This window comes from Zonotrichia leucophrys, chromosome 5, assembly GCF_028769735.1.
Source record: "Zonotrichia leucophrys gambelii isolate GWCS_2022_RI chromosome 5, RI_Zleu_2.0, whole genome shotgun sequence".
Taxonomy (NCBI): domain Eukaryota; kingdom Metazoa; phylum Chordata; class Aves; order Passeriformes; family Passerellidae; genus Zonotrichia; species Zonotrichia leucophrys.
The window spans coordinates 16,140,593-16,167,183 of NC_088175.1; the positions used below are offsets into that span (position 1 = coordinate 16,140,593).

At 39.0% G+C, this 26,591-nt stretch overlaps 1 protein-coding gene across 3 annotated transcripts in view; it reads right to left on the bottom strand.

The window, feature by feature from the left end:
- NRXN3 (neurexin 3) overlaps positions 1-26,591 on the bottom strand; it is a 964,874-nt gene that overhangs the window by 522,515 nt on the left and 415,768 nt on the right. For 2 of the 3 annotated variants that reach the window (XM_064715471.1, XM_064715470.1), the window contains exons 8-12: positions 20,246-20,365; positions 13,640-14,021; positions 12,070-12,260; positions 11,414-11,587; positions 3,973-3,999 (exon numbers count right to left, since the gene is read on the bottom strand). In XM_064715471.1, coding sequence (XP_064571541.1) covers positions 3,973-3,999; positions 11,414-11,587; positions 12,070-12,260; positions 13,640-14,021; positions 20,246-20,365 — 894 coding nt within the window. The remainder of the gene's footprint in view (positions 1-3,972; positions 4,000-11,413; positions 11,588-12,069; positions 12,261-13,639; positions 14,022-20,245; positions 20,366-26,591) is intronic. The other variant, XM_064715475.1, reaches the window with a different exon arrangement.

Sequence of the window (26,591 nt, forward strand, 5' to 3'; positions counted from 1 at the left end):
TACAATCAATTTACACCTTTCATAAATCTACACTCTACTTCTGTCAGCATTCCTCTTTCATAACCAGAGAGCATCAGCCTTTTTTAATTCACTCTGCAGTAGCAGTTCAGCTCAGAAAGGCATCAGGTCTTGGAAACCATATGTACCAGGTAGAAAATAAACCTGTTCCAGGACTCACTCCTCCTTGCAGGTTAAGGAGGAAACAAAGTTATGCCCAATAGTTTTCCAGTGTTAGCATAATTTGGAAAACAAGATTTTTCCTCTTTAAAAAGTAAGCAAATTAAGGGTGAATCTCATGGAACCATCAGTTTCTGGGACAGACCATACCATGTATACTGTTACTGCCAAATACCTATTGGTGGTATGTCAGCATTTACTTTGCACTAATCCAAGAAACTAAATTACAGTGAGGGCTCAGTGCATGATTCACAAAGCTAGATTTTGTATTTTGAGTCACAGATAGCAGAAAGCAGGAATATCACGGACTAATATAGCAAACCAGAACCAAAAACCAAACAGATTTTCAACGATTGCAAGGCCAGCTCTTCAAGCTCTCAGTTTCATACTTTGTTAAGAACTCATCATCCCTTTCATCACCTAAATAAGGTTAGGCATCTGTCAGGTTCCATATTTAAAGTTACTTATTGTCAGAAATAACTCAAAAGCCAGCATTCTTCTGTCCTCTGTGAACTGTAGCCATTTTTTTCAGTGCCTCAACAGAGCCTGAATGCTTCATCCACCTGATATAAGTCATGCTGCCGAGTCCTTTTGTTCCAAATAAGTGGCTGGTCTGAAAACTTCAGGAACTGGGACTAGTTAAAACAAAAAAAACATGCACAAATGTGCTTTCTCCCACAGAAAGCACATCTATCTCAAGGTTACAGAAGAAGAGAATCTAGAAGCAATGGCAAATCACAGAAATGGATCTGCAAAGTGCTGGAATTTCCTTCCCCTCAGAGAAAGCTGGCATATACCAGGCATATACCTGTCACCCTCTCCCTTGCCACTCTTCCACTTGCCATTTCTAGGTAACCTAAAAGGTCATAAGCAATGTCCTTATACACATGCTGGTGAGGAAAGAACCAAAAAAGGCTTAAAGAATAAAAATCCCAACCAGAGAACAAGAAATCAACTGCATAAAAGGGAGTATGTCTGCACACAGAATGCAACGAGGGACAGGGAGATACAAACAAAGCAGAGGAAGGAAACAGCATTTGGACATTCAGACACAGAAACTAAAAGCATAAAGGAAAATTGAAAGGGCGGTACATGAACAAGAAAAAAAACCAGAGTACATTGGGAAAACATCCTTCCTCACTGCAAATCACAGCAATATAAAAGAGTCACAGAATAGTCTGCTTTGGAAGGGACCCATGAGGGTCATCAAGTTCCAGCCCTTAAGCACAAGGCATCATGGCCTATACTGAAATAGCCAAACCTATTTAGCAAAGGTTGGTTTCCTGGAAAGCCAATAATCCACTTTATGCACTCAAGTCAAATGCTTCCCCTTAGGCTTCAATGTCTCTATCTGAAGGGCAAATACTCCAACAGGGTTAAAACCTCTGTAAAAAAATTGAGCATGAAATTGAGATGGAAAAATCTTCACAGGTGTATTATGCCTTTGGTTCTGAGAACTCAGGAAAAATCAAAACAATAGATCTCTTTCTTCCAGGACTTCCTGTGCATGATGCATCCACTTCAATAACATCAATAATTAAGCTCAGGAATTCCTGAGCATGAATTCTGATGGACACATAGCTGACTACAGAGAACAACAGTGGCTGTGGCAAGAGAGACACAATACTTGCTGATGTCTAATGTAAGTCCTAAAATCATTGCTACAATTTCAGTGGATAGCAGACAACATATTAATCCTAAAGTTATTTATACTCCAGTGTACTTCCAGAATGTTTTTTTTCTTATCACATCAGTCTCAGTCCACATATATTTCCTATTTTTTCCAATCACATCTTTTACCTCTTATTAACATAAACTTTAGAAATCCCCTAGGGGCAGCACCTCTCTATATCACTCACCTCTGTAAGACAGAGCACTTCAAATGTTACAGTTGGGAACGGGTCAGAGATGCCAACAAAACATAGCTGCAGTCAGAGGCTCCACACGCATAAGGCAAAATACATTGCATTAACTTCTGTCTACCTCAAGGCTGTCAAATATTTCAGATTCAATGTCTCATATGGATTCACTTGCTAAAATTATCTCAGACTGTCAGTATCATTACCTGCTGGGTAAGAGGGTATCTCTTAATATGCTCCTGTCAGCAACTGCTACAGCAATAAACTGTTAAAACATCCTTATTCGTCCAAATTTATTTTTATCCTTTTCTACTGAGCCACAGAACACCAAACTCTACTTAAAAAACAGAGACGATATCCTGAAGGAAAGATATACCTGCCTATACCTGGAATACAGAACAAGAATATTTTAATTTGAAAATGGCAGGTATTACATTAGATGACGTCAGCAATATCACCACGTCTTCACAGTAAACACAGTGAATAGAAAAGGAGTTTACGGATCATGTGATTAAAGCTACAAAATCTTAATTCCAGAGATATGTAAAATCTCAGGAAGTCTCTATCTCAGAGAGTGAAACAGGAATATTCTATGTTTTGCCTCACAACAGAACCTTAGACATTAAGTGGCTTAGACATAAAATTTCAAGGTGACTAAGATGATCCCATAACAGAGGCTATCTGTGGCTTCAGGACTGCTAACAGAGACACATTGTTCAATTCCTCTGACTTCCCTTTATACCTGAAACCATTATCTCCTTTCCCATTAAAAAGGAGTACCAATTTTTTGAATTTCGTGGCATTCCAGAATACATTAATTTGTACTCTATATTGCAGTCTTTACAGATGAATTGGGAAGTACATTTTCATTATCATATTTAAAGGATTCACTTTCAACACCATGGAAAACATCTGTTTATACTAGTATCAAAGACCTATTAATCTCTAATAGGCACATGTCCTTACTTAAGTCCCAGGAAAAAAGTTTACAGGGGCTCTGAGAATAACTGGTTTCCTTCTTATTCTCACAAATGCTACTGAACCAAGTGCCTTTCTCAAATAACCCCTTGGCCTGGTGGCACAGCTCCTGGAAAAGGACACACCTGCAGGGGGGATGACTCAGCCCCAGCTTCTTGGACAGGCACTCTACCACCAGGGCCTGAAGACGTGCCAGAAAATCTCTTTAGGGGGAGGGCTGTGACATCAGGTGCGGCAACAGCCACTGAGGAAGGAGCTTTGTGGCACAGAACCAGCACAATGTTGGCAGCACTGACGGCTGAGACAGGGACAAGGGAACTTCTCGTCCTCCTCAGTGTTAAAAGCTGCTCCCATGTGCTCCTCTCTGGTTGTGATACTGTGCTGACCCTCAAAAATGGAACCTTTCCTACCCTGACTATGGCTTGTAAAAAACCATTTTAAATATTGAAGGAGCTTGTAGTTTAGAGATTTTTGGTTTTGGGTTTTTTTTTTTTATTTCAAAATTGAAATTCCAGAAAGTTATTTCTATGTTTTTGGGGCTTTTTTTCAAAATCTACATAAAAACAAAAAATCAAAACACCACAGTTTTTACCTCCTGATCTCCCTCCTTAAGATCACTACTAAAGAAACTAATTTAACTTTCTGTTTTTTAAAGCTCTGAGGGCTTTCTACGTCTTGATGCACAGCAGGTATTCGCGTGATCATTAGGCTTTCCAGGAAATCAGCTGGTGCTTTCATGGCTATTCAGAGATTGATACAGTCAAATCCCCCAGGTCAACAGAAGCAGCTCCATTGTTTGCCATGTTCTTCTTCAACTCAGAATCCTCCTCCACATATGCTGGGGTTTGCCATTCTGTTCCTGTCTTAGAGGTGTGACTGCACCCAGTAAAAGGCACTAAATGTTACACAAAAGCATCTTTCATTGAAACAAGTAATGGAGAAGAACAACCTTCACTACCTTGCAGGTCAGCTTTGGTCAACTCAACTTTGTTAGCAAAAAAAAAAAAAAAAAAAAGCAAAGACAATAAACAACAGGTTAGTATAAAAGCAGATATAGCAGGGCAACATCACTTTGAATAAATAAATAAAAGCAACTGGTATAACTATCACAGCCAATATGCATAATCAAAACACAGAAATGACAACATAAGCAACAGAGGGACAGTGACTACATTAATACAACCAACAGATAACAAAACCAAATAGAGAAGAAATGCATTTCATTCATGTAAACACAAAACCACAAAGTTTATAGATAATACAAAGACAAGAAAAAACATCACATTCTTCAACCCATCTCCCAGCATTAACAATAATTTTAGACAGATTTTGTCTTGTTTGAGAAATACATAGAATCCATTTAAGCAAAAAAAAAAATCTATTTGACTTTCAGTACCTCCATCAAGCATGCATTTAGTTTATTTGGCTTTTTGTCCAAAGTGGATTTATTGCCAGAAAACCATAGAGGACTGATAATTCTATAAGACAAAAATTTCTGTTCATGCAAAGAAGTGAACTCAACACTGGATATAAGCGACAGTAGCACCTTGCCCCCTCACAAGCTGTCACCTGCTCATAGATTTCAACACGTTCTTAAAAAAAACTTACATCAACAGGCAAGCAGACAGCTCAGGCTTTAGACCCATATAGTCTTAATGAGTCATTGGAGCAATCAAAAAACAAAGAGTACCAGTTCATTATTTCATCTAGGTTAGAATGATCTTGTTATCTGTGGTCAAATCATAGTCCACATGGAAAAAAAAAATCATAGGTCTACTAAGTCTGACTGTCTAAAGATCCAAATACACTTTCTGAAGACTGAAGAGCATCAAAAGCAAAGCAATACTTGCACTGATGCTCTTCCATGTAGGCACAGGGTTTCTTTCATTTTTGTTGTTGTTGTTGTTTGGGCTTTTTGTTTCATTTTTGTTTATTTTGTGTGGTTGGTTTGCAGTTTTTTCTTTTAATGGAGTCAGTTACAAGGAAGCCACATAGATTTTTGGTGTATTATACCTTGATTCTAAGTATTCTCTTTCAGAATGGAAAAAATAGAGGACAAAGATGAGAGCACAGGCAGCAGCTCATGAATCCCCTGCCTCTGAAGGTTAAATATTTCTATTACACAGCACAATAGGAACAACAAAACACCAAATCATCAACTTCATTGCTAAAAAGATGGTTATTTAACAAGTGCATACTTACCATCTTAACCTGTTCTTAAAAAGGTCTAATATCACAGCTGATACTGAAGAAAGATTGGTAGTTCTCCTTTCCCCACTGTCTTCTTTTACATTTACAACCCAATAAATTAGAACTGACACATGCAGATGCCATTTCCTGTGCTTCCTAAGAATTTTAACATTTTAAATCTTTGCTGTTTCACAGCCTCTGAATGACTCAAGATAGCAATTATCCTCCCTTTTGAGATAGTTAGAATTTTCTCTCCACTTTTGAAGCTGCTTTACTACATAAAGCTATAAAATCCCATTTTCCTTAAACAAATTTCAAAAGAAAGGAGGAAGGCATAGAAAGAAAAGGATGCACTTGTCCGTGTATAATTTTCAACACTTATTCTAACAAAGTAATTTCTCTATAACAAACAAGTACTTTTCCTACTTCCCTGCACCTCATTTTCTTTGTAGCTGAGAGAAGAAGCTCATATTTGTTCCATAAATCCAGCAGCATTATGAGAATAGAATACAAAAGCAAGGAAAAGGAAAGATGTCAAACCATCATGGAGCAAATTAATGCGCCACTCTTCAATGGACAACCTTTGATTCCAGAGAGAAAGTGAAGTATGACCAGATTTGAATTTTCTCTGCTGAGCAGATGAAGGGTGAAATCCTTTTTGACATTACCCTGCTGTGAGATTTTAAGCATGAGATTAGATTTTCTGTTTTCCACATACTGCTTAGTATGCAAAATGTGTTTCTGATTATCCAGCCTGTATGTGTCATTCATGCTTTTCATGCACCAGTGAATTCCAAAGGTTAACTATACTATTTAATGGAAAGTAGCAAAAGATTATGATTTTACTGTGGGATATGGAAAGAAGATTAAATTAGGACCAAAAAAAAAAGTCCCAAAACATCTGGACTAGTGTCAGCCAGTTTAATAATAATCAGTCGCCTTTGTGAGAAGCTGTTAGTGGAACAGGTGAGGTAGAAGCAACATCACTAAAGCACATAGAAAACTTCCTTACAGAAGAAATAAAATGTTCTTTAGATACTACTCTTAGGGTTTTTTGGCTGGGCACACAATGGGGTAGAACATGCAGCTGAATTTCAGATAGCTCTAGTGCCCATGGGAAGCAATATAACGATGTCCAATTAAAAGAAAGGAAAACATGTGAGAACATGTGGCAAATTAATAAAGAGATGAAAAAATGCCTCAAAGGCAGAAAGTACTCATCAATATTGAGGACATCCTCTTCAAACTGCACAAAAGATTGGACATCTGATTAACTTATTGAAGGACCAGTGAGGAAAAAAAAAAACACTGAATCACTCAGTCTAGATTTTCATGGATGGAATAAATGGATCCATTTAGCTAGTAATAAGACCAGGAATGAGGAGTTCAGCAATAAGACCTCATTTTAAAAGTCACAAAGTGAGAGAAAGCTGAGGTGAAGTTTAAATTGTTTAAAGAAGGGAGATTAGGTCACCTGATACAACTTCTTCCATCTACCAACTTTTCATATGTACCATAGTGCAGACATCTTCTCTCTCAAACTGTGTATGTTTGATGTAGAATAGTCTGTACTGCTCAAACTCAGGAGTAAAAAGTTTCCAACCACCCTTCATAGGCTGTTGAGCTACAGACTGGAGACTGTGTCCTGATACAAGACTTTTCTTCAGTTTCTAATGTTTTGCTCACGTCCAAGAGCCTCCATCCACATTTTAAAAGTGGTTTGCAAGACATAGATGAATTTCATACTCGAATCACAAATACAAGAACACCTGGAAGATTAATTTCATGGGTGGGGAAAGCAAGGCCGAAAGTAGGTGGCAGACTTGCCTTCAAGCTTCCACTAGAAGAGGCCATTCCATTTGAAGACCTTTCTGAAAAGTCATTTTGTCTCTTCAGTGTGTTTAATACCCTGATACAACACTGACACAAGGACCATTTAAGTCTTTACCTCTTTCCCACTTTTGGTAGCTTTTCTCAGGCCCTCTCACCAATGCCCTTTTTGAGGTGGTGGTAAAAGAAAGGGCCCTTTTGTTAGGTCAGAGATAATGGTGAAAGCTGCAGTGAGCACAAGAGATCAAGAAACTGAAAAATGAACAAATATATTGGTGTCACGTCATTCTCGCCAAGATTTTTTCTCCTCAGAGCTGTGTGTAGCACACCTGAGCATAGCCCAGGCAGCAAGGTGGTTTCTGGCTTTGCAACATCCCTTCCAGGGAAACACAAGCTGCCACTACAGATCTGACCAGACTGTCAAGATCCATGAAGAGCTGCCTGTCAGTCCTGAAAAATGAGGAATGCAGCAATTGCAAAAGAAAAAAAGGTGTGTGTGATATGAACCTTTAACTTCATAAAATCATTTGACATTTCACACTCTTGGGTTCTCTTCTTCCAGATAATCCCCCTCAAAATCCTTTGCCAAAAGCAATGGTACTACAGGATACACTCAAACACAAAACATGTCAGTGTGGTAGGTATCTTGTCAAACACACAGGCGATTGAACACTTCAAAAGCTGAAACCATAAGCTTCTACAGCACACAGGAAAGCTGCATGGTGCAAAAGGGAGCTGATATGCCACCTAACAAAAACTATGAAGAGGTTATTTAGTTGTGCTAGCCTAAACAAATCCCACCATATATAATTTAAAGAAATTATAGCGATAGAACCAGTAGAATATCGGAGGTAAAATAATTATTGCTTCAAGTCTTGAAGTGACTTTTTTTAGCACTACTATACACTGCTAAACATCAGCCAATTTCAGTCTCAAGGATGCCTGCATCTCAAGAGTGACATATATATATTACTAAGAATGTTTTGGTAGGTTCCAAAGAAAAATATGTCCTATAAATACAAATTATTGAAAGCACTTCCTGTTCAAGTAGAAGCCTTACTCATCACTGGAACACAGATAATTCTGTGGTAAGTGTGTGCTTTGGGGCACAGGGAGGCTGAATCATTACTTAAGCACACAAGAGGAACAACGTGGTCAAGGAAGTTCAATGGCTTGCTCAAATTGAATAAAAGGAGGCAAGACAAGACAATAAGGAATACTATTTTCCTATCAAAACTTGTGCACCTTAATTTGTGGTACGAAACAGGGTACTGAAATGCATGAACAGAGATAAAAAACACAAACAGGATGCAACAATGTCACCCCTTTGCAGCAGTACTGGAGCATCTTAGCCAGGATAGTGCTCTCTGCTGACCTACATGTCATTCTACTGCTCTCAAGGTCTTCTTCTTCTAAATATTCTTTGATTTTGTCCTGAGATGAAACTGACAGTTTCTAAGAAAACAGCTGCCACATGGTAATCTCTGCATCTGAAAGCAACGTGTCAACAAAAGACAAGCATTATCAGAAATACTTTTCACATGACCTTTGGAAGACAAGATTCATTGTGGGAATGGAAAAACATTTCTTTAAGCATGCATGTTCCCATCACATATGTGGTCCCTCTGCCCCTCATGATACAGAGATGTCCAGCAAATCAACACACAGCATGACTACTCCAAGAAAAAGCCTGCATTAAAAATGTATTTAAACATCATGAGGCAGCGAGGACTACTTGGGACTTCTGCCCTTAAAAACATTAAGACTGCACCCAAAGTTACGTAAGATGGAAACAAACTAGCGAGACATAAAAAAGGACTGAACAACCTTAGAGTTTTTCTTTCCTTAGAGAATGGGAGATAACTGTGACTTTCACTGGCAACTGTAAGAATAGGCCCCAGCAGGCAGCAAGACAGATCTAAGATGAGGCTTTGAGGATTGTTATAATTCAAAAATTAAGGAAAAAAATAACCAACAACAAACGTAACAGCTTTACAGTAACCAAATTCTCAAGTTTTTACTAATCCTGAATATGCTGGCAAAAAAGAACACTTTCCTCTTCAGCAGTTTCCTTGGTACTGAACACAGACCATTTGGGAAGGTAGCAAGGGCACAGCTTTCCAAGATCAAGCTCTTGCAAAGGCAGAATGATGACCGTCACTGACCTTATCCCCCAAATTTTTAGGCCTCTTTCCAATTCTGAGTCCTGTTTGAAGGACTTTAGAAGAGAAGGGGAACTTGCTTTCAGGAAACCAAAGCAACCTCCACATTCAGGCAGCAGTTGTACTGGTACCACGCTGGCACACAAAGTGGTTTGAGAGCAGCACTGATGTTACACAACCTCAGCAATACAACACCACATCAAAGAACTGCACTGGGTACAGGAGAAGGAAACACCACAGCTCTAATGGGACACTCTTCAGGGCAAGCCTCATGGCTGTGCCCCTGAGCCACACACAGAACAACAGGATGGTCTGACTGGGTGGTTCTCTGGATGAGGAGGGCTAGTAGAGTTCACATGCCAGCTAAAGAGCCAGTGGGTTGCAATAATTTTAAAAAAATTTAAAAAAAGAATTATCAAAAAAACCACTAATACTAAAGAGCTTTCAGTGCATCTATACAAATAGAACAGACTTTTTCATAAACCTCAGATGCATTTTTTCCTTGAACCTTTTAAACAACAATACAGAAAAGGGGTACTTCTTTTGCTGGCTCTGCCCCAAACAGGCAAAGACACAAGTTCTCCACACTGTGCTCATTTCCACAAGGAACAAAGTGGTTAACAGACACTATTAAGAAAAAGAGAGAAAGACAGACTAAAAACAGCCTACTGTTGTCATCTTATTGCAAAAGCTCCATACCTTCTCAGTGATTGCTCATGGACAGCTCCTCACAGCACTGACTCCTTCATCTTCACAGCACAGCCAACAACCCCCATCTCTCTCCTCACCCAGCTAACCCACTCTTTTGTAGCACTCTGCTTCTTATTGGACACAGCTGTGGCCTACTAAGGGCAGGCCTGTTCCTAATCTGCGGTGATTAGTGCAGCTGCAACTCCTCAGGTGTGATACTACCTTCTGCACTATCTTTATTTTCTTACATTCTATCCCTCCACAGCCTACAACTGCCCACCAATGCTATGAGATGGGAGTTGACATGGAGTGAGCTCCTGTGAGAAGACACAAAATTCTTACAAACCAGCATACCATTGTGGGAGCATAGAAGGAGGGCTGGGGCACAGGAGCTCCCAGCCAGCCAGAATACTGAGACACAAACAAGGGATCAGACCTGACTGGATGGTCAATTTGGTAGTCAAAGTTCTCTCTCGGATGATACATTCAATCTTAAGACAGAACAGTCTTGACAAGCAGGAGGGCTTCGTCATGATGTATCTTGTAATCTTGACACAGTAGGGAAAGATGATCAAGGAGTCTTTTCATGTTGTGAAATTGTTGAAGGATCAGTTTGGGACATACATCTTGTTTTAGCAAACGAACATACAAGCTTCACAGACAAAGCTATCTTCCTGTAGTGACTGGTAGCCAACACAGCAGACTGGTGGTACTGAGTGATTCTAGACATAATGGTGATTGTCATTTAACCCAGACAGCAAAATTTTCTGGGTGGTAAGTATCCCAAGTGCTTTGGGAATTGAAGGCATATGCATTGTACTGAGTCAGTGATGCTGATGTCAATATTCTTTTAACTAATGGGAGCTTACAGGAACAGCAAATTATTTAAAGAGGCTTCAAGAAATCACTACAGTTTATAATGCTGCAAAAAGTAACTCATCCCACTGAGTTCTAAACTGGCTGGAAAAGACAGACAACTGAAGAGAAATATTTCCCAGGCAGAAGAGGCAATGCTTCCAGTGCTTTCCCTAGAGGTACACCTCATCAAAAATTAACTCCTCTTTCAGTCCAATCTTTATCATTCAGCTCCTTCTACCTTCCATTTCCCCTGTCTCTACCTATTCTTCCAAATACTTACTTCTGTGAATCCCAAGAAAGGCTGCTCTGAAGCAGAAATTAACTGAATGCTCAGAACATCTTCCAAAGTATTTAAAGGCTACTGCAATGCTAATAAACCACTCTGAAAAAACCACTAGTAAGTAGTAGTTCATCCCTTAGTACCATCCCTTCCCACTAGTAAAGGTACCAACTCACAGGGGAAAGAGCACAGAGGCAAAGAGCTGCTAAGCCACTCACAAAAACTGGCAATCCATAAGCTGCATTTGGTAGACAAAAGTGTAATAAAGAATATTGCCATGGAAACAAACAAATGAAATGGACAGTAAAGTAAACAAGTAGTGCACAGAGTGCAACAAAGAAATGTGAAGTGAGTGCTGGAGAAGGGAACCTCTCTGAAATCAGTCATACCTTCACAGCCACGCTCAATCTGCCCACTGCGGTGCAGAGCATCGTTGATAAGGTCAGGCAGACGCCCATTCAGGTCTACAGATGCCAGGCAGCCCTGAAATCCATCACGAGAGGCCACAAGCTTTGGGAGGTTGCTATACATGCCTTGAGCCAGGCCAGCAATGTAGAGATCACCTGGAGCAGAGAGGGGTAACCACAAGGAGGAGGAGGTTACACACCTTCTAGAGTGACTTTTCTTGCCACCAAATGCAAATAAAGCAGTGATCACACATTCAGAAAAAAGTTAAAAAGAGAGCAACATATTGTGCAAGAAGTCATTTCTGATTCCCTTAATACAAAATACCAAAACAAACCCAAAAACTGAACAACCAACTAAAAAACAAAACCAAAGAACCCATCACAAAATCCCCTAAATAGTCTTAGTTCTCATTGCTACCTAACTAGGGAAAAGTAAAAAATGACAATTTCTGAAAAAGCAAAATATGACAAACTATTTGGCTACATAAAGTTGTTAAACCAAAAAGATAAATGAATTTGAAAGCCAAAATGTGCAAAGTCCAGATTACTCTCCTATAATGCATGGTTACTCCAAGCTTTCTCCTGTTCACAGCCTTGCAAGAACAAAAGCGGGAATTTGTCAATCTTATAGAATTTACCTTTAAGATCCAGATTTTTGGCACCGTTGATAACCTGAGTGACCACCTTAGTGTCCACTTTCAAGCTGTGTGTGTTACTGTTATCTCTGGTAATGACGACATTGTGCCACTGGTTGTCATTCAGAGGACGATCACTGTTGCCTTTGATAACATTAGGTCCATTTCCAAGGTCAAACACATAGTGTATATACCTGCACAAATAAAGCAAAAACTGGTTAATATTCTGGAAGAACTCCAGCATTACTGAGCCGTATTCTAGCCAGAGCTGGTAAATTAACTTTAACAAGTCATGAAGGGAAATATCTCAGGGTTAGAAAGTTCTAATAATCCAAAATATTAGCCACTGCTTTGAAAGAATATAGTTGTTTCCTTTCCACCAAAGTGTAAAGATTAGTATTTTGAGATGACAACATTTCAAATAATCAGATTCTAATCACAAAACATTCCTCTTTTTCACAAATTTCTCTCAGATCCACAAAAACACTGTCTGTGCATATAATTTTTTTTTTAATTGGTAATATTGATAAATGTACTGGGGAGTAACACTAGATATGCCTATTTGGGGCATATATTCCCTAGGTTAATTCTGAGTTTTGAATAACTCCCATAAGAAGTTAATTAGGAAACTCACTTGAAAAATTGTACTAAAATTCTCATGAGATCCTAGACTTATTCAAACAGCTGAAAAACAATTAGTAAAGCTTTTGGCAAAAATAGAGATACTAACAAAGACTGAAGTCATGGGAGTGTTACCCTGAATTATTTATATAGTTCGAACAGAGAAATCCACCTGAGGATGGAAGAGAAGTATTCTACTAAGAAAAGAAAAAAAAAAAAAAAAGACAACAAAATTCTGCTCTCAACAGAGCACCAGGAGATCGTGACTGTTGCTTTTTTTATTACTCAATGTCCCACTTAAAGAAGTACGTGTAAAGCCAAAACCAAAAACAGACTGAACTGAAATAAACAGGACTGGTAAACTGTGGAAAACATGTCTACCGTGACTAAATCATCAGAGATCAAAATTTGTTCAGCTAACAAGGATTTTTTTTTTTTAATGAGCTATAGGTCTTCTGAAAAGAATACAGCAGCTCAAAAGCAAGCTGAGTTCGCTTTTTATCAAGCATCACCAGCAGAAGTACAAATTCAGCAGCCCATGTGCTTTTTCTTTTTCCTTCACTGGAGATGGCAGAAAAACAGGTATTAGAATGGAAAAAGAAAAGGGAGAGGGAGTGGGGAAGAAGAGACATACAGAGCCCTCACACATCTCCTCTTCTGTGCTAATCTGCAAGGTTGAAAGGACAAAATATTTGTCTAACTATGTCCCAATGACTTAAAATACTAATGTTGCGCACTGTAAAAATGTCCCTCCCACAGCCATAGGAGGAAGTCAGTGATAAAATCAGGAGTCTTAAGCTTCAGTGTTTTTGTTTAAACACTTCGTCTTACAGCTCAGCAAACAGACAAAACATGAGTATCAGATGAACTTCTCTTCATGTAAGCTTTAAATGCTTACACCTATAAGTAATTTATCTATAAATAAGCTGGTAGAAAACAGAAAGCCACTTACCCCTTGACTAGTTCAACTGCGATAAAGTCATTGCCATCACCACTGTTAAAGAGGATGAAACCATCAGCTGAGGTGGTCTTGAACTGAAAGAAGAGGTGCATGGATGTATAAGCCTGCAAGGTGGCCAAGCTCAAGTAGCTGCTCTTAGTCTTGAACGTGACAGGGTCAGCTATAATGTTGCGGAGGCCAAAGCGTGCCTTCAGCTCGCAGTAGTCAATGTCGCCGTTCTTGCACAGGTCAATGTAGAGCATCCCATTGAACATGAGGCTCTGCAGGTGCCCGATGAAGCTGGAGGGGATGACGGAGATGTAGCGCTTCTCTGTCATGATCCCTGTCTCAATGTTGTGGAACTCCAAGCGGGTGTGATCACCAACCATTGTGCCTTGAAGGACAGAAGCAAGGAGAAATACTGGGGATCAGTAATAAGTTATATAGAAACTCCAGTTTCCAGACTGATTTAGCAGAACTAAATCCTATCCAATCACTGTTCAGTAGCTTGCATAAGAAACGATGTACAGAATCTTGGTGAAGGCTTGGTGGAGATGTGTGAGTCTAGCAGTTGCCAAAACCTGGCAGAAAAGACAGGCCTCTAAAGGGCCATGGGCAGCAAGCTCTGTCCTTTTCCCTGTGCTTCACAGACTTTATTGTCTGTGAAGAGGACCAGGCATCTCCCTTAAAGCTGACGGTGATCTATTTGATGCAGCAGACCATCTGCCAAACAACTCGAACACTTCTGAAACAATTTTTCCAAGTGCATCTCCTGAAAACACTTGTTAAACATAGATTAATATAAATAGGAGCAATGAGAGAAGTGAGAACAGTCATAAAATTGCTGATATTTATTCCTTTGTTCTCTCCTTGGCCTAATGTTATTTCTCTTTTAAGATCATGGCAGGAGGGAAACACACAAAATGCAACAGGTAAAAAGCCCTCCATCTATTTAAATCATCAACCTACCACTTGGGCTATTTACCACATCATGACAAGATTTTAACCTCTCAAAACATCCAAGTATGCCAAATACTACTGTCAGACTCCTCATACAGCATATTTAAATGTTTCACTAAGTGTGCTAGGCACCAGTGCTGACACAGAACCCATACAGACGGATGAAATACAACAGTATGCTATAAAGAAAAGTTGGGCAACATCAGCATGAAAACCCTTTCAGCCAATCTTATTTTAGCTCTCCATAGTTCTTCATTAAGGTAGTTCTCACTATTTGGTCACATGTGCACAGTGTTTTTTGACATGAGCCTTGATCCACATAGTAAAAAGGAATGAATGAAATACTAAGAATTTGGTTGTTTTCCTATCGTTCACTGTACAACTACCATTCAAATTCTGCTACATGTAGGCCATTATTTTTTCTCACAAAATTTTCTGCAGTTCTCATTGGGTTTATGGAGCATGGTGTTGGCTGGGGGGTAGCTGCAGGGCAGCCTTAGTGAGGAAAGGTTGGGACCATCCCGTGCCTGAAATGGCCAGTTCCAAATGGCTCCAACCCATCCACCACAGGGCACAGCCGAGCCCCTTGGATAAGATGGTGGTACCTGGGAGAAAATGTGTGAGAAAGGACATAATGCTACTCACAAGAAACAAAGGGGGGGGAAAAAAAAAAAAGCCAAACCAACTCAAACCCCTATGAACATCAAGAATTGAAAAGAGGGAGGAGGCATTCCAGGTGCCAGAGTAGAAATCATCCACCATCCACAAAGAAGATTACAGTGTTGCAGACATTTACACTGCAACTCATGGAGGACTCTTGTGCTAGAGCAGGTGGATATTTCCTGAAGGAACTGCAGCCCCTGGAAAGCCTACACTGGAGAAGGTTTTCCTGAAAGCACATGGAGACACCCTCATACTGGAGCACTTCATGAAGGACTGCGTTCCATGGCCAGGACCCACACTGGAGCAGGACAGAAGTGTGAGGAGGAAGGAGCATCAGAGAGGATCTGTTACAGGCTGAGCACAGCCACCATTCCCCAGTCCCCTTCTCTGCCTAGTGGGGGCAGGTGGGAGAGCAGGGAGGAGCAAATCCAGTAAAAGAGAGTGGCAGACACTGTTCTACTTTTTGTCTTTGTTTCTCACCATTCAACTCTATTTTTAATTGGCAGTAAATTAAATTAATTCTCTCCAAGTGAAGTGTGTTTTGTCCATGATTATAATCAGTGCACAGTCCTCTCTTTTAGCAGGTTTTCCAAAGAATACAGCCACACTACCCATTGGTCCCTCTCATAAGATTTTAACATGCTGGTAAAATTCACCAGGTTTAAAATCCAGAGGGAACAAAGATATTTAAACTCATACTAGCTTTGTGAAATTTGACAACTGGATAAAGACAAGAATAAATATTTCCAGTATGCTATAGACAGACAAAATTTTGCAACAGTATCTGACTTCACTGCATCTGCTGGTCAGCAAGCATATCTACAAAACTCTCAACCAGTCACTGCAAGAGATATTTGTCAGTCATTGGGGTATACCTAGGAATCATACCAATCACCACAGCTGAACCCAGAACAAATTCCTCCAATTCCCCTAGGTTATATCAACTGGGGCTTAAAAGCTTTCTCATATTCTGTGCTATCTTCTGAACTCTCCTAACATCTCTCACCATAACAACTTCCAGGCATTAAAAGACAAAAAACAAAAAAAACTGACAAACAAAAAACCATTAGGCCTTTCAAGACTTTTCCTACGAGTTGTGACTTTGGCTTTTTTTTCTCTGTTGGGGATGGAACAAAACCTGAACACGCTTTTAAAGACACATGGATGATACATCCTGGCTTGTAGTGTATAGAGTCAGTTTACATGAAATGATGGTCATTATCTTGCTTAGACATTCTGGAAACTCTGAAATATTTCTAACTCCCCTCATGCGGTCACGTACAAACTGCAGGTTTTCAGTTTATACTTTGTCCAAATGTGAAAACACGTTTTATTCAAAGACAGCAAGCAAGCACAATTGTTATTAGAATTTTTTTTCAGCTATCTACTTCAAATATGAAGAAAAAATATTATATAAACCAATTCACCTTTTTTACTTATTCCAAATTTTACCAGTGGATCTAAATATCTATACAATTATACAAAGACCATGGAAAACTTCAGTCCAAGCAGACACAGCTGATCAAACTTAGAAGCAGCTGAAGGCAGTCACAAATTTCTGACTATTTAAAAATTCAAGTGTCAGAACCAATGCAAATGTTTTTAAATCCTGAAACAGTTCTTTACCAGAAATAATATTATTTTAGTTTGAAAAATTGAAGTTTCCAGAAACTGAAACAGTACATGGGGAAATTTGTTTAGACAGCTTTCTCACTTCCGCTACTGTGATCCTCAGAGTTTCAATTTCAGTGTTATAAAATTTATGATTTTTTCCAAACCAGAATTGTATTTTCTTAAAATTATAAAAGTCACTTTAAAAAACAGCCTGGTTTTTTTTACTTCAAAAAATTAGAACAATAAAATTAAGATATGTCAGTTCTCAAAGGCAAGAAAACTCCTGCCTTTTTCTTTTACACTTAAAAAAATAGGAGGCAATTGTGGCCTGAGTAGAAGAAAAAAGCCAAGAACTGGGGAATCCAGAGCACACTGGGATAGGGAGCCCAAATATTGGGGGCGTTAAAAATGGAGTGAGCAAGTTTGGAGAAGGTGAGCCCAGAATCTCAGAAAAGGTGAAAAATAAGAAAACTGGGGCTGGCTTAATAAAAAAAAAAAAAAAAGTGCTAGAGGCAGTACTGTAGAAAGTCAGGAGTAGTTCAGTGAAAAGCTGCAAAGGACATGGCAATACAAGATCAGAATCAGGACAGAGATGTAATTTCCCAGGAAATCATGGAGTGCAATCCAGTATTTTCTGATCTCATTAGCTATCAGCCCCACCTGCAGAGTTCACCTCTAGTTCCCCACTGTGCTCTATAGAGTACTGTAGCTACTACAGCAATCAGAAGCTCTCTATTTCAAGTGGTAGCAGACAGAAAAAATTCCAGCCTCCACTGTGGTATTTGGGTGCTAGGAAGATGCCACAGAGAGGAATATGTCTGCTGTATTTGTGTCTCATTTACCACTGATGTTCTGACATCTGTTCTGAGGTCAGGAGGAATGTGGGACAAAGGTTTTGTGAACCTTTGCATAAAACAGTAAAATGCTGCCCAGAATTGGATTCTGTCTCTGCCTTGGATGTTCTACAGGAAACCAAGTCAGACACTTCATTACAAATGTTTCATAGGTGGTCATTAATTGTTCTATATCTAATTCTCCAAGGGGCAGGGTTCAACTAATTTACAGGATGTAATTTACAGACATGCTGAATCTTTCTGATGAAAATGACTAGAAGAACACAGCAAATTTGTACCAAATACATCCAACTATAATCTGGTTGTTCCCAAACCTGTAAAATGGGAAAAAGGATGCCCACTCTCTTCACGTAACATAGACATGAGAATAAATCCAGTTAAACTTTTTAGTTCTGTATAAACATGTTGATGAGTAGCCTACAACACACACACACAAAATAAAAAAACTAAAAATTTTTTGAAAATCTAAATTTAGAGCAAAATTCAGCTGGCGTGCATTGTTCCAAACAAGCAATAAGAAAACAGAAATCAGATAGGCTGTTTATTTTTACTGGAGGCCTAATTTAGATTTCTGATCTATGCCTAAGACAGCAAGAATCCTGTGGAAAAATCTATGTGACCACACCACTGAAGACTGTTATCTCTGCCCAAGGAAGTGGGATGCAGATTGCACAAAAAATCTTAACTCTGGCTTTTCCGACTTCTGACTTTGCCATTATGGCATTCTTTTAACAGATATTTTTAGCTGCAATGCATCTTTAATTATGTAATTCATATACATGTACATATGCGTATCCTATTTTAGTACAGGATTGTATCATTATTATTTATAAACTGCTTCGTGAAAAAGACTTCAAGAACAGATGGCTTTGGGGGATCGGTTCGGTAATGCAGAGAGTGCCACCCCGTGGTGCTTCCTAAAAAAGTACATCCAGAACAATTGTTCTCAAATTTAGAAATAATCGGGATGAAGTGTTTCTTTTAAGTTCCCTCCTAAACAAAATTCATTTTTCCTGTGAGCTGATTTTGACCAAGCCACTACCAAGGCTGAATTTCAATGAGGAGAGGGAATGATTTTTCTTGCATGTTTCTTGTTCTCTCTTGCAAAATCACAGTCTATATGGGACAGTACATATTTACTTCAGAGAGAAAACTTATTTCAAACCATTTTCCTGTAAGCCAACTTCTTTGAGCATATTTAAGATTCTGACTCCTGGCTTTCCAAATTATCTAAATGACCACAATATTTAAAATAATTCACATTCCTACAGAAGGAAAATACTTTTTTTCAGAGATAGGTTACAGTGTTCTGGCACTGTGTGGCAGCCATTACTCCTAGTTGCATTCTGAGTAGAAGCTACTCAGAAAAGAGGATTTCAGCTTTTTGGCAAACCAGCATGGGTGTAAACTAACAATTATGCCTGCATCAGTTTTGCATCCAGGGTTCCTGGTTTTGTTTTGGTTTGGGGTTTTTTTGTTTTAGTTTTTGTTGTTGTTGTTTTATTATCATCAGCCTCCAGACTACTGATGTTTTTCTCAAAAGCCCAGTTCCTAAAGTTATATACAAATATGAGAATTTAACATCTTCAAAAGAATAGAAAAATAGGATTCTGGCTCTTGCAGTCATGGGGAAATGGACTTGAAAAGTATAATCTCTTAAAATTCTGCAATTACAAAAGGATCAATCTGAAGCACTTTGATCATTTCAATGCAAATCTTAACTTGGGACAAACCAACTTTCCTGACTGATCTTTTCTTTCCTCCCTTCAACTACATTTTTCTGCAACAAGAAGTAGGAGCTCAAAAAGCTGTCTGAAAATTCAGAAAATTATTTTAAAAATAAAATAATTTAAAAAAAAAAGGACTGACACACTTTGCCGAGTCAGGATCCTCCCTAAACTCTAAACCAAAGCTGAGAATAAATTTCTTTGCTTGCTTTTTCTTCTGGATGGCTCTGAACCATGCACACAAGAACTCGGGAAACTAAAAAAACATAAAGAAAATAACCTATAATGCCCAAACTACAAAAAAAAAAAAAAAAAAAATTTAAAAATGGAAGAATAACCAAAAATGAGCAGCAGAGAAAATCTGTGCTCTGTAACACTCATACTTCATGCAGGTTTATCATCAAGGAAAAGTTTGTGCAGAGGAATGGTCCAGAGAGCCTTGGCCTTGATTCCAGAGCATTGGAAACCACCACACGTGCAACTCAGGAATGGAGTGTGTTCAGTCTGCCTGGACCAAGAGAAAGTTCTGCTGAACCCTCTACAGTCTGAGATAAGTACAAGCTTATCTGTCTCCTAAACCCATATCTCAGGTCATTACAGTTGTCACAGAAGTTTCTGGTGCTGGCTGAGTCTCTCAGACCTGAACACTCATTTTCAACACCGTAACAATAATAATACACAAGTGCTAACAGGAAGGGGTGGGGGGGAGACATACCCAGAAGAACAGGGAGAAGGAGCATAATGGCAAAGACTAGGAACAGAGACACAGTGATCAAAAAACACTGATGCATCACACTTACCCTCAGCAACATCATCATCCACGATCAGCTTGAGGCTCTTTCCTCGCCGCACCACCCGGACAGTGTGCCACTCATTGTCGTTGAGCTTCTGCCCAGCATAAAGAGTTTCAGGTCCCTTGCCTGGGAAGGGTGATAGGTGCAGCAGTTAAAGCCAGACCCACAATTGCTTTAGTACTTTCTCAATGGGAAAAGTCATGAAAATCAACTTGGTGTGATACAGACCAGTAGAGTGTACAGGTATATGACAGCCTCCAATCAACCCTCACACCTACACCTTCCCAGCTCAGGGAATCACAACCCTTCCACTCAGTCAGGTGCCTCCCTCCACAGAGCCCTAAAGTCACACACATTAAAACCAGGTAGAAATCTCTCTTGTGCTGTGGTACTAATTTCCAAACATCACACTGCACAGCACACTACAGTTATAGGAAAACAAATTGATGACTGAAATGTCTCAAAGGGGATCCATTACAGTTGCATTTTGCTCTCCTAAGAATCTAGATTTACAACATCCCCAAGGTACTTGGGATTCTTTTCAAAGTTAAACACACTGGTCTTTCAACACTTCAGTATCAAACACCAGGTTGGTTTCAGTTTCAAATAAAACCCAAAAACAAAAACTCCACAAACCCCCCAAGAAAGCAATAAAAAAACGTCAAAGAACTTCGTACCCCACCTTTATAAATATTTTTTTTTAAAATTAGAATCTCAAAGAAAACCATTCACCAACCTTGTTGATTGCTTTAAGGTTCTTTGGCAAAGCAGCCTAGATTTGAGGTGCTTACTTCACCCCTTGGATTACAGCCAAAAGAGAAAGAGGAGCCATGTCTTCTCCAAAAGGTTATACCATAGTTGCCCTTGCAAACAATGCTCCTGGGGAAACAGCACTAGTGCTACCCATATTTGTCTGGTTTTGCTCACCCATCACAGTTGACAGGCAATTAGTTAAAAAATTAATTGTTCAGATTACAGGACCGGAACATCTCACTCATGTCAAATGGTAAGTGAAATTGAATAATGGTGCGTGCTAAATTAAAAGCATCTATCCTCATTTCAGTACAGTATTAAAGTGGGGGGTTTTGATCCAGGTATACCAGAAAATGTAGAATTAGCATAGCCAAACTTGTTGCACACTGGTCTGGACCCACTGCCCAAACTGGGAAAAGGAAGACCCAAGGAAAAAACCCCAATGAGAGACATTGAACACATTAACAGAGGTGGGGTAGGGAAAATGAGGCACTGCTACAGCTCATCATACAGCACTGGTAAAACTCGTGTCAGACAGTCCACAGCCCCAGGATGCACAGTGCCTAATGAGCAGCATTACTGTAAATTCTTCTCACCAAAGAAGGAACATGGGTAAAGAAAATGGTGTCTCATTCAGCTAGGATTCTATCTGTAGTACAGGAATTCTCCAGAAGAAGACCAAAGCAAAATAAATATTCCATTACTCTTTTTGAAAAAATCATGCAGTTCATGCTAATAAAAAAGAAGATTAATACCTTTTTCAAATAAAGACCATTGCCAGCCAATTTTATCAAAAACTAAGATGAAAAAAATGTTTTCCAGTGACTTGAAAGATAGATGTCATTCTTGTATTAAAAGGATGGGGAGTCACATATTGAAGTTACAGAGAATATTTACTTAGCAGGAGAAACCCATAACTTCTGCTGTCCCTCATCCATGTACCAAAGTCACATACCACACGTGTAAATCCAGCTAGACAAGCAAAACAAGAATCCAAGAAAGTTATGCTACATATACATCAGTAAGTACATTTTATCCCAAAGCAGAATTCACAAAATTATAGGTCTCTCTGGATAGACAGCAAAATTATTGTCTACATCAAAATATACAGCATCAGTTACTGTAGTTCTATACAGGCACTTCCCAGGTAGGAAGATGAAGGAGGTCACCTGGAACTGTGTGTTTATATAATGCCATCTGGAAGCAGGGGAAAGGGGGGAGGGGTGGCAAATGCTTTCTAAAAACCCAATTTTTCCCACATATCCATTAGAGCTCTGGAGGGCTCAGCCAAGAGAAACAGTCAGGTGTGCAGGAGTCTGCCCATTGACAATGCAATGCTCTGTGTTTGGCATGGTTGAGTAACTCAGTTGCTGTTCTTCTAGTCCCCATTTTTCAACCCTAGCCTGACAAAACAGGGATCAGCTAAAACAGTCTAGGGTTTGGCTTGTCTTGATGGCCACTGTAACACTTTCAAAACTTCTGCAACACCAACAGAAGTTATACAAATGTATTCTTAGAAAATGTAGCTTAACCAATTCACAAATAAATGAATAGAAAGTTGCAGCACTCCCACATCTTCCAAATGAATAAGGTTGTCAACTTAGAAGTACTTGGTTAATAGGTTAGCCTAAAAATTTGAAATTAAGCACTGCAGGTATGAATTACTTTATTATTTAAGTCCATGTCTTCCTCAGCCAATTATATATTTGATCAGTAGAAACCAAAAAAAGTGTTAATACTTTTCGTCACTTACCACCCTCCCTTTTGCAAAAATGGGCATTGGCTTCTTTTAGTAGGGCTACCCAAACAAAAATTCGATACTTGAGCATGCTTAAGAGCATTCAGATAAGTTTTTCCAACCAAACATATCTGATCTTAAAAGAAAACACTAAAAAAATTTATTTTACTCTATTCAAACTGGTTTATTTTCAAATGTTTTCAAGACATTTATGCAGCGGAGGGCTGACCTGAAAAACAGCAAAATTGTGTCCCCATTTCTCCACTGAGAGTGTGCAAATAAATTGCGCTCTTTGCATAAGCTCCCATTGAATTATAAGTAGGTCCAAGAACTGTGTATGCAAGGACTTTCACAACTGGATACCAAAATTGATTTCATTGAGCATGATTACTACATGTGCCATTACAATAGAGACATTTAAACAAGGCCTTGAAGATTCCTAATCCAACAGTTTCTTATGCTGGGGAGAATAGAAAGGAAATGGGCCACGTGTTCCTGCACCACAACACTGTCCCTAAGAACAATCTCCTGCCAGGCATTTCTGTAGTCCTATGTTTTGCAGTTTTATGTTTTTTCCTCCTTTCAAGCTATCTGCACCTACATCATCCTTCAAAAAAGACAACAGACATAGGAGGAAGCAAAACAAAAGATCAAATGGACAGAGAAAGAAATCTAGAGATTTTTATGTTCCCTTTGTATAACATTCTTTTATGACAAAAGACAAGAAAAGGCAAAGAAGAAACTCTTGCAGCAATGAATGGTTCATCTGGAAACATTTTCTAGTTATAATACTTTGGGTCACTAGGCATTAGGTAATTTCAACAATCTATTTCTTTTTATGCATGAAAAGAGTAAAGGACAACACAACAGTAAACAGAACAAGAAAGTTTGTACTACTGCAATAATATAACAGTTAAGCTGGCAGACCCTCACTCGTGTTGGTGTCTCTGATCATCTTGGTTATTCCATCCCTTTCCTAATCCTGTCTGAGGGTCTGTGTATCATATGGAATTGATCACCACGTTTCATTTTCCAACTCAAATGAGGCAGGCTAGCATATATCCCTTTTATGCTTTGCAGTGACAAATACTACCTAATCAGAAGCAAAAATATCTGTCTCTCAGCATCCACAAATTCTGGACATGAGTTCAGCTGCAGTTCTGGCTTCTTGAGCAAATTTAACTTGATTCAGCCACAGTGACTCCTCCTCATTCTCCCATGAATCCTCCGACTTTTAGGCATACTGTTCATGAAAAAAAAAATAGTATATGCTTTCAAACATGGAAGAACTCCATCCAATCTGCCCAAAGTGTCCCAAACATGATCTCTGTATCAAAGGTGCGCTGCTGCTAATTAATAGCTTGGCTCAAATAACCTATATAAAAGTTCCAAGAATACGCATGCCAAAGTATAAAGAATCAAAAAAGCAGATCGTGCCTTCTAAAAATGCTGAGTTGCTTTCCATGTGCTCCCCAAGAAGTCATTTGGTTCAGAACAAACAACTGGTCAGAGGAATGCAGTTCTGACAATACCGCCGAAAATGCACTGCTTATTCACCCTCAGTGGCTAACAGCACACAGAAATTTCCTCTGTGAGATAAAGGAGAAAGAGGTTTAATCCCCTCTGCAGTTTCTCACAGGTGGATCGAAGTGTGCTTTTACTTTGGTGCAGGCTGTCATCATCTGATCCATTTATAAGATTAAATGGTCTCGCATGAAACCAGGCTATCTTTATCACTGCATATCCTATCCAACACTACAGAAGTGGAACACTGAAGTTCTGCCGAGCACCTCAAGAGCTGTACAGAAGGGACATTGCCATATTGGTGAGAATGGACAAGGTGCTTCCCTCCGCACAATTACAATGATAAATAATTCTACAGTGATACTAATGCTTTTCAAAGAAGACCCTGGGTAATGATAAGGTTTTCTCTGCTTTTAATTTTTCACTAAAATCCTTAGCTACCATTTCAGATTTTTTCAGTGGAAAGATGAATCTTTGTGTCTCTTTTATACAGGACAACATCCTGTCAGAATGCCATTAGCATTCCAAGGAAAGGAGGGGCTGGGAAGGGGAAGTTTCTCTGGCCCCCATCCCCCTTTTTTTTCCTTTTGTGATGGAGGAGGAGCATTGGTTGTTTTTACTTCCCCCTTTAAATAATGACCCGAGAAGTTGTGGTTTGCTGTATAAAATGGGCACACAGCGATTTGTGAAACACGACAATGAATCACAAGACCTCAAAAAAGGAAGAAATAGATGCAAGGAAAAAGATGCTGGCAATTTTTCACACACCTTTGTGGCTTCCTGATGTGCAGTAAGTTCTTACAAAGCACAGGTCAAATATCAAAACACAAGAATGGCTCAAAAGCAGAGCTGGGAGCTGCTCTGAAAATCTTCAGTAATTCTCAGTCTTAGTTAAATATAAACCAGAAGCATAAATTTTGTTGTTTCTTTCAGGCAGCACTAGTATGGACAAAGTGTTTTAGGACGGTCTTTTCTTTGACCCGGATTTGCTGTTCAACACCAGGAGCATTGTTAATTGCTAAAAAACAAGTGGCAACCCCAGACTGTACCTTGCAGACATTTATTTAGATAACCCTGTCAAATCAACCTATATTTTCATACACACACACTTGTTTTGCTCATATACAGGCTTTAGAATTCCTCTTTTCAAGAAAATGTTGGCTGCCAACAAGGAATAAGCAGTTGCACTCCCCCTATAGATACTCAGTATCTCCACTGGGGACCTTACCTGCAGCAGTCTTTCCATTTCCTCAAGGAGCAGGATCATGTCCATGTACTACCCCACAAGTTTAAACAAACATAGCATGCACTTAAGAAACAACCTTCCTGTGAGGCATGCTAAAAACTTTTATGTTTACAGCTTTACACAGTGGCTTTACTGTGAAAAGTCAATAAAGTTGAGATGATTTACATCAGCCTACCCAGAAGCAAAATTTAATTATTGACATCCATTCAGCAGTAAAAAGCATATACACAAAGTCCTTTAAACACCCACAGAGTCAATTAGCCTCACAAGTGCAAATGACAATTCCCTGAAACACCCAGATTAATCAAGTGCAGGGAATTAGCTCAGCAACTAACTGAAAACTAGCAAGATCACCCTACTAAATCTCTCAAACATACCCCCATCTCCAAATAAACATGAAAAAATTAAGCCAGGTTTAATTATTTTGTATACAATCTATTTTAATTTTTAAACCCCTTATTAAAAAGAAAAAAAAAAAGCCAACCAAAACCAAACCTAACAAAGCACAACATAGTTCCTTGCTTTTGCTATAAATACAAATATCACCATACTGAATAACTGTGATTTGCACTGCAGACACCCTGGCCAATAGCTGTAATAAGGTTCAGCAGAGATTCAGGCAGCATTCAACACAGCTGCAGCTTTTTCATAAGACTCTGAAACAAAGCTTAGTGCAGAAATTAAGTTGCATGTCTTTCAGGTGACATGACTGTAACTTGTGATTAAGAACAGGGAAATATTTTGATTGCATATATCGTACAGGTCACACATGGCACAACTGTACTGTATTTATATGGAGGTTTTTCCATCAAAGTTAGTAGGTTCTGCTCCTTGTTTACTTCAATTTAACTGCTGCTGAATTTTAATGCCTTAGACACTACATTGTGTATCAAAAGCAAAATAATTTCTTAACAGAAAAATGTTCATCTTAATAGAAACCTGATCCCCTCAAAAGGGTTTAAATAGAAATTTTAATGAAAGGGTATTTCATTTCATCCAAAAATAGTTTTATTCTGACTTAGAAAACATCCAAAATATTTCAACTTGAAGCTAAATGAAAAAAAAAATCCACTGTAAAAAAAAAAAATCAA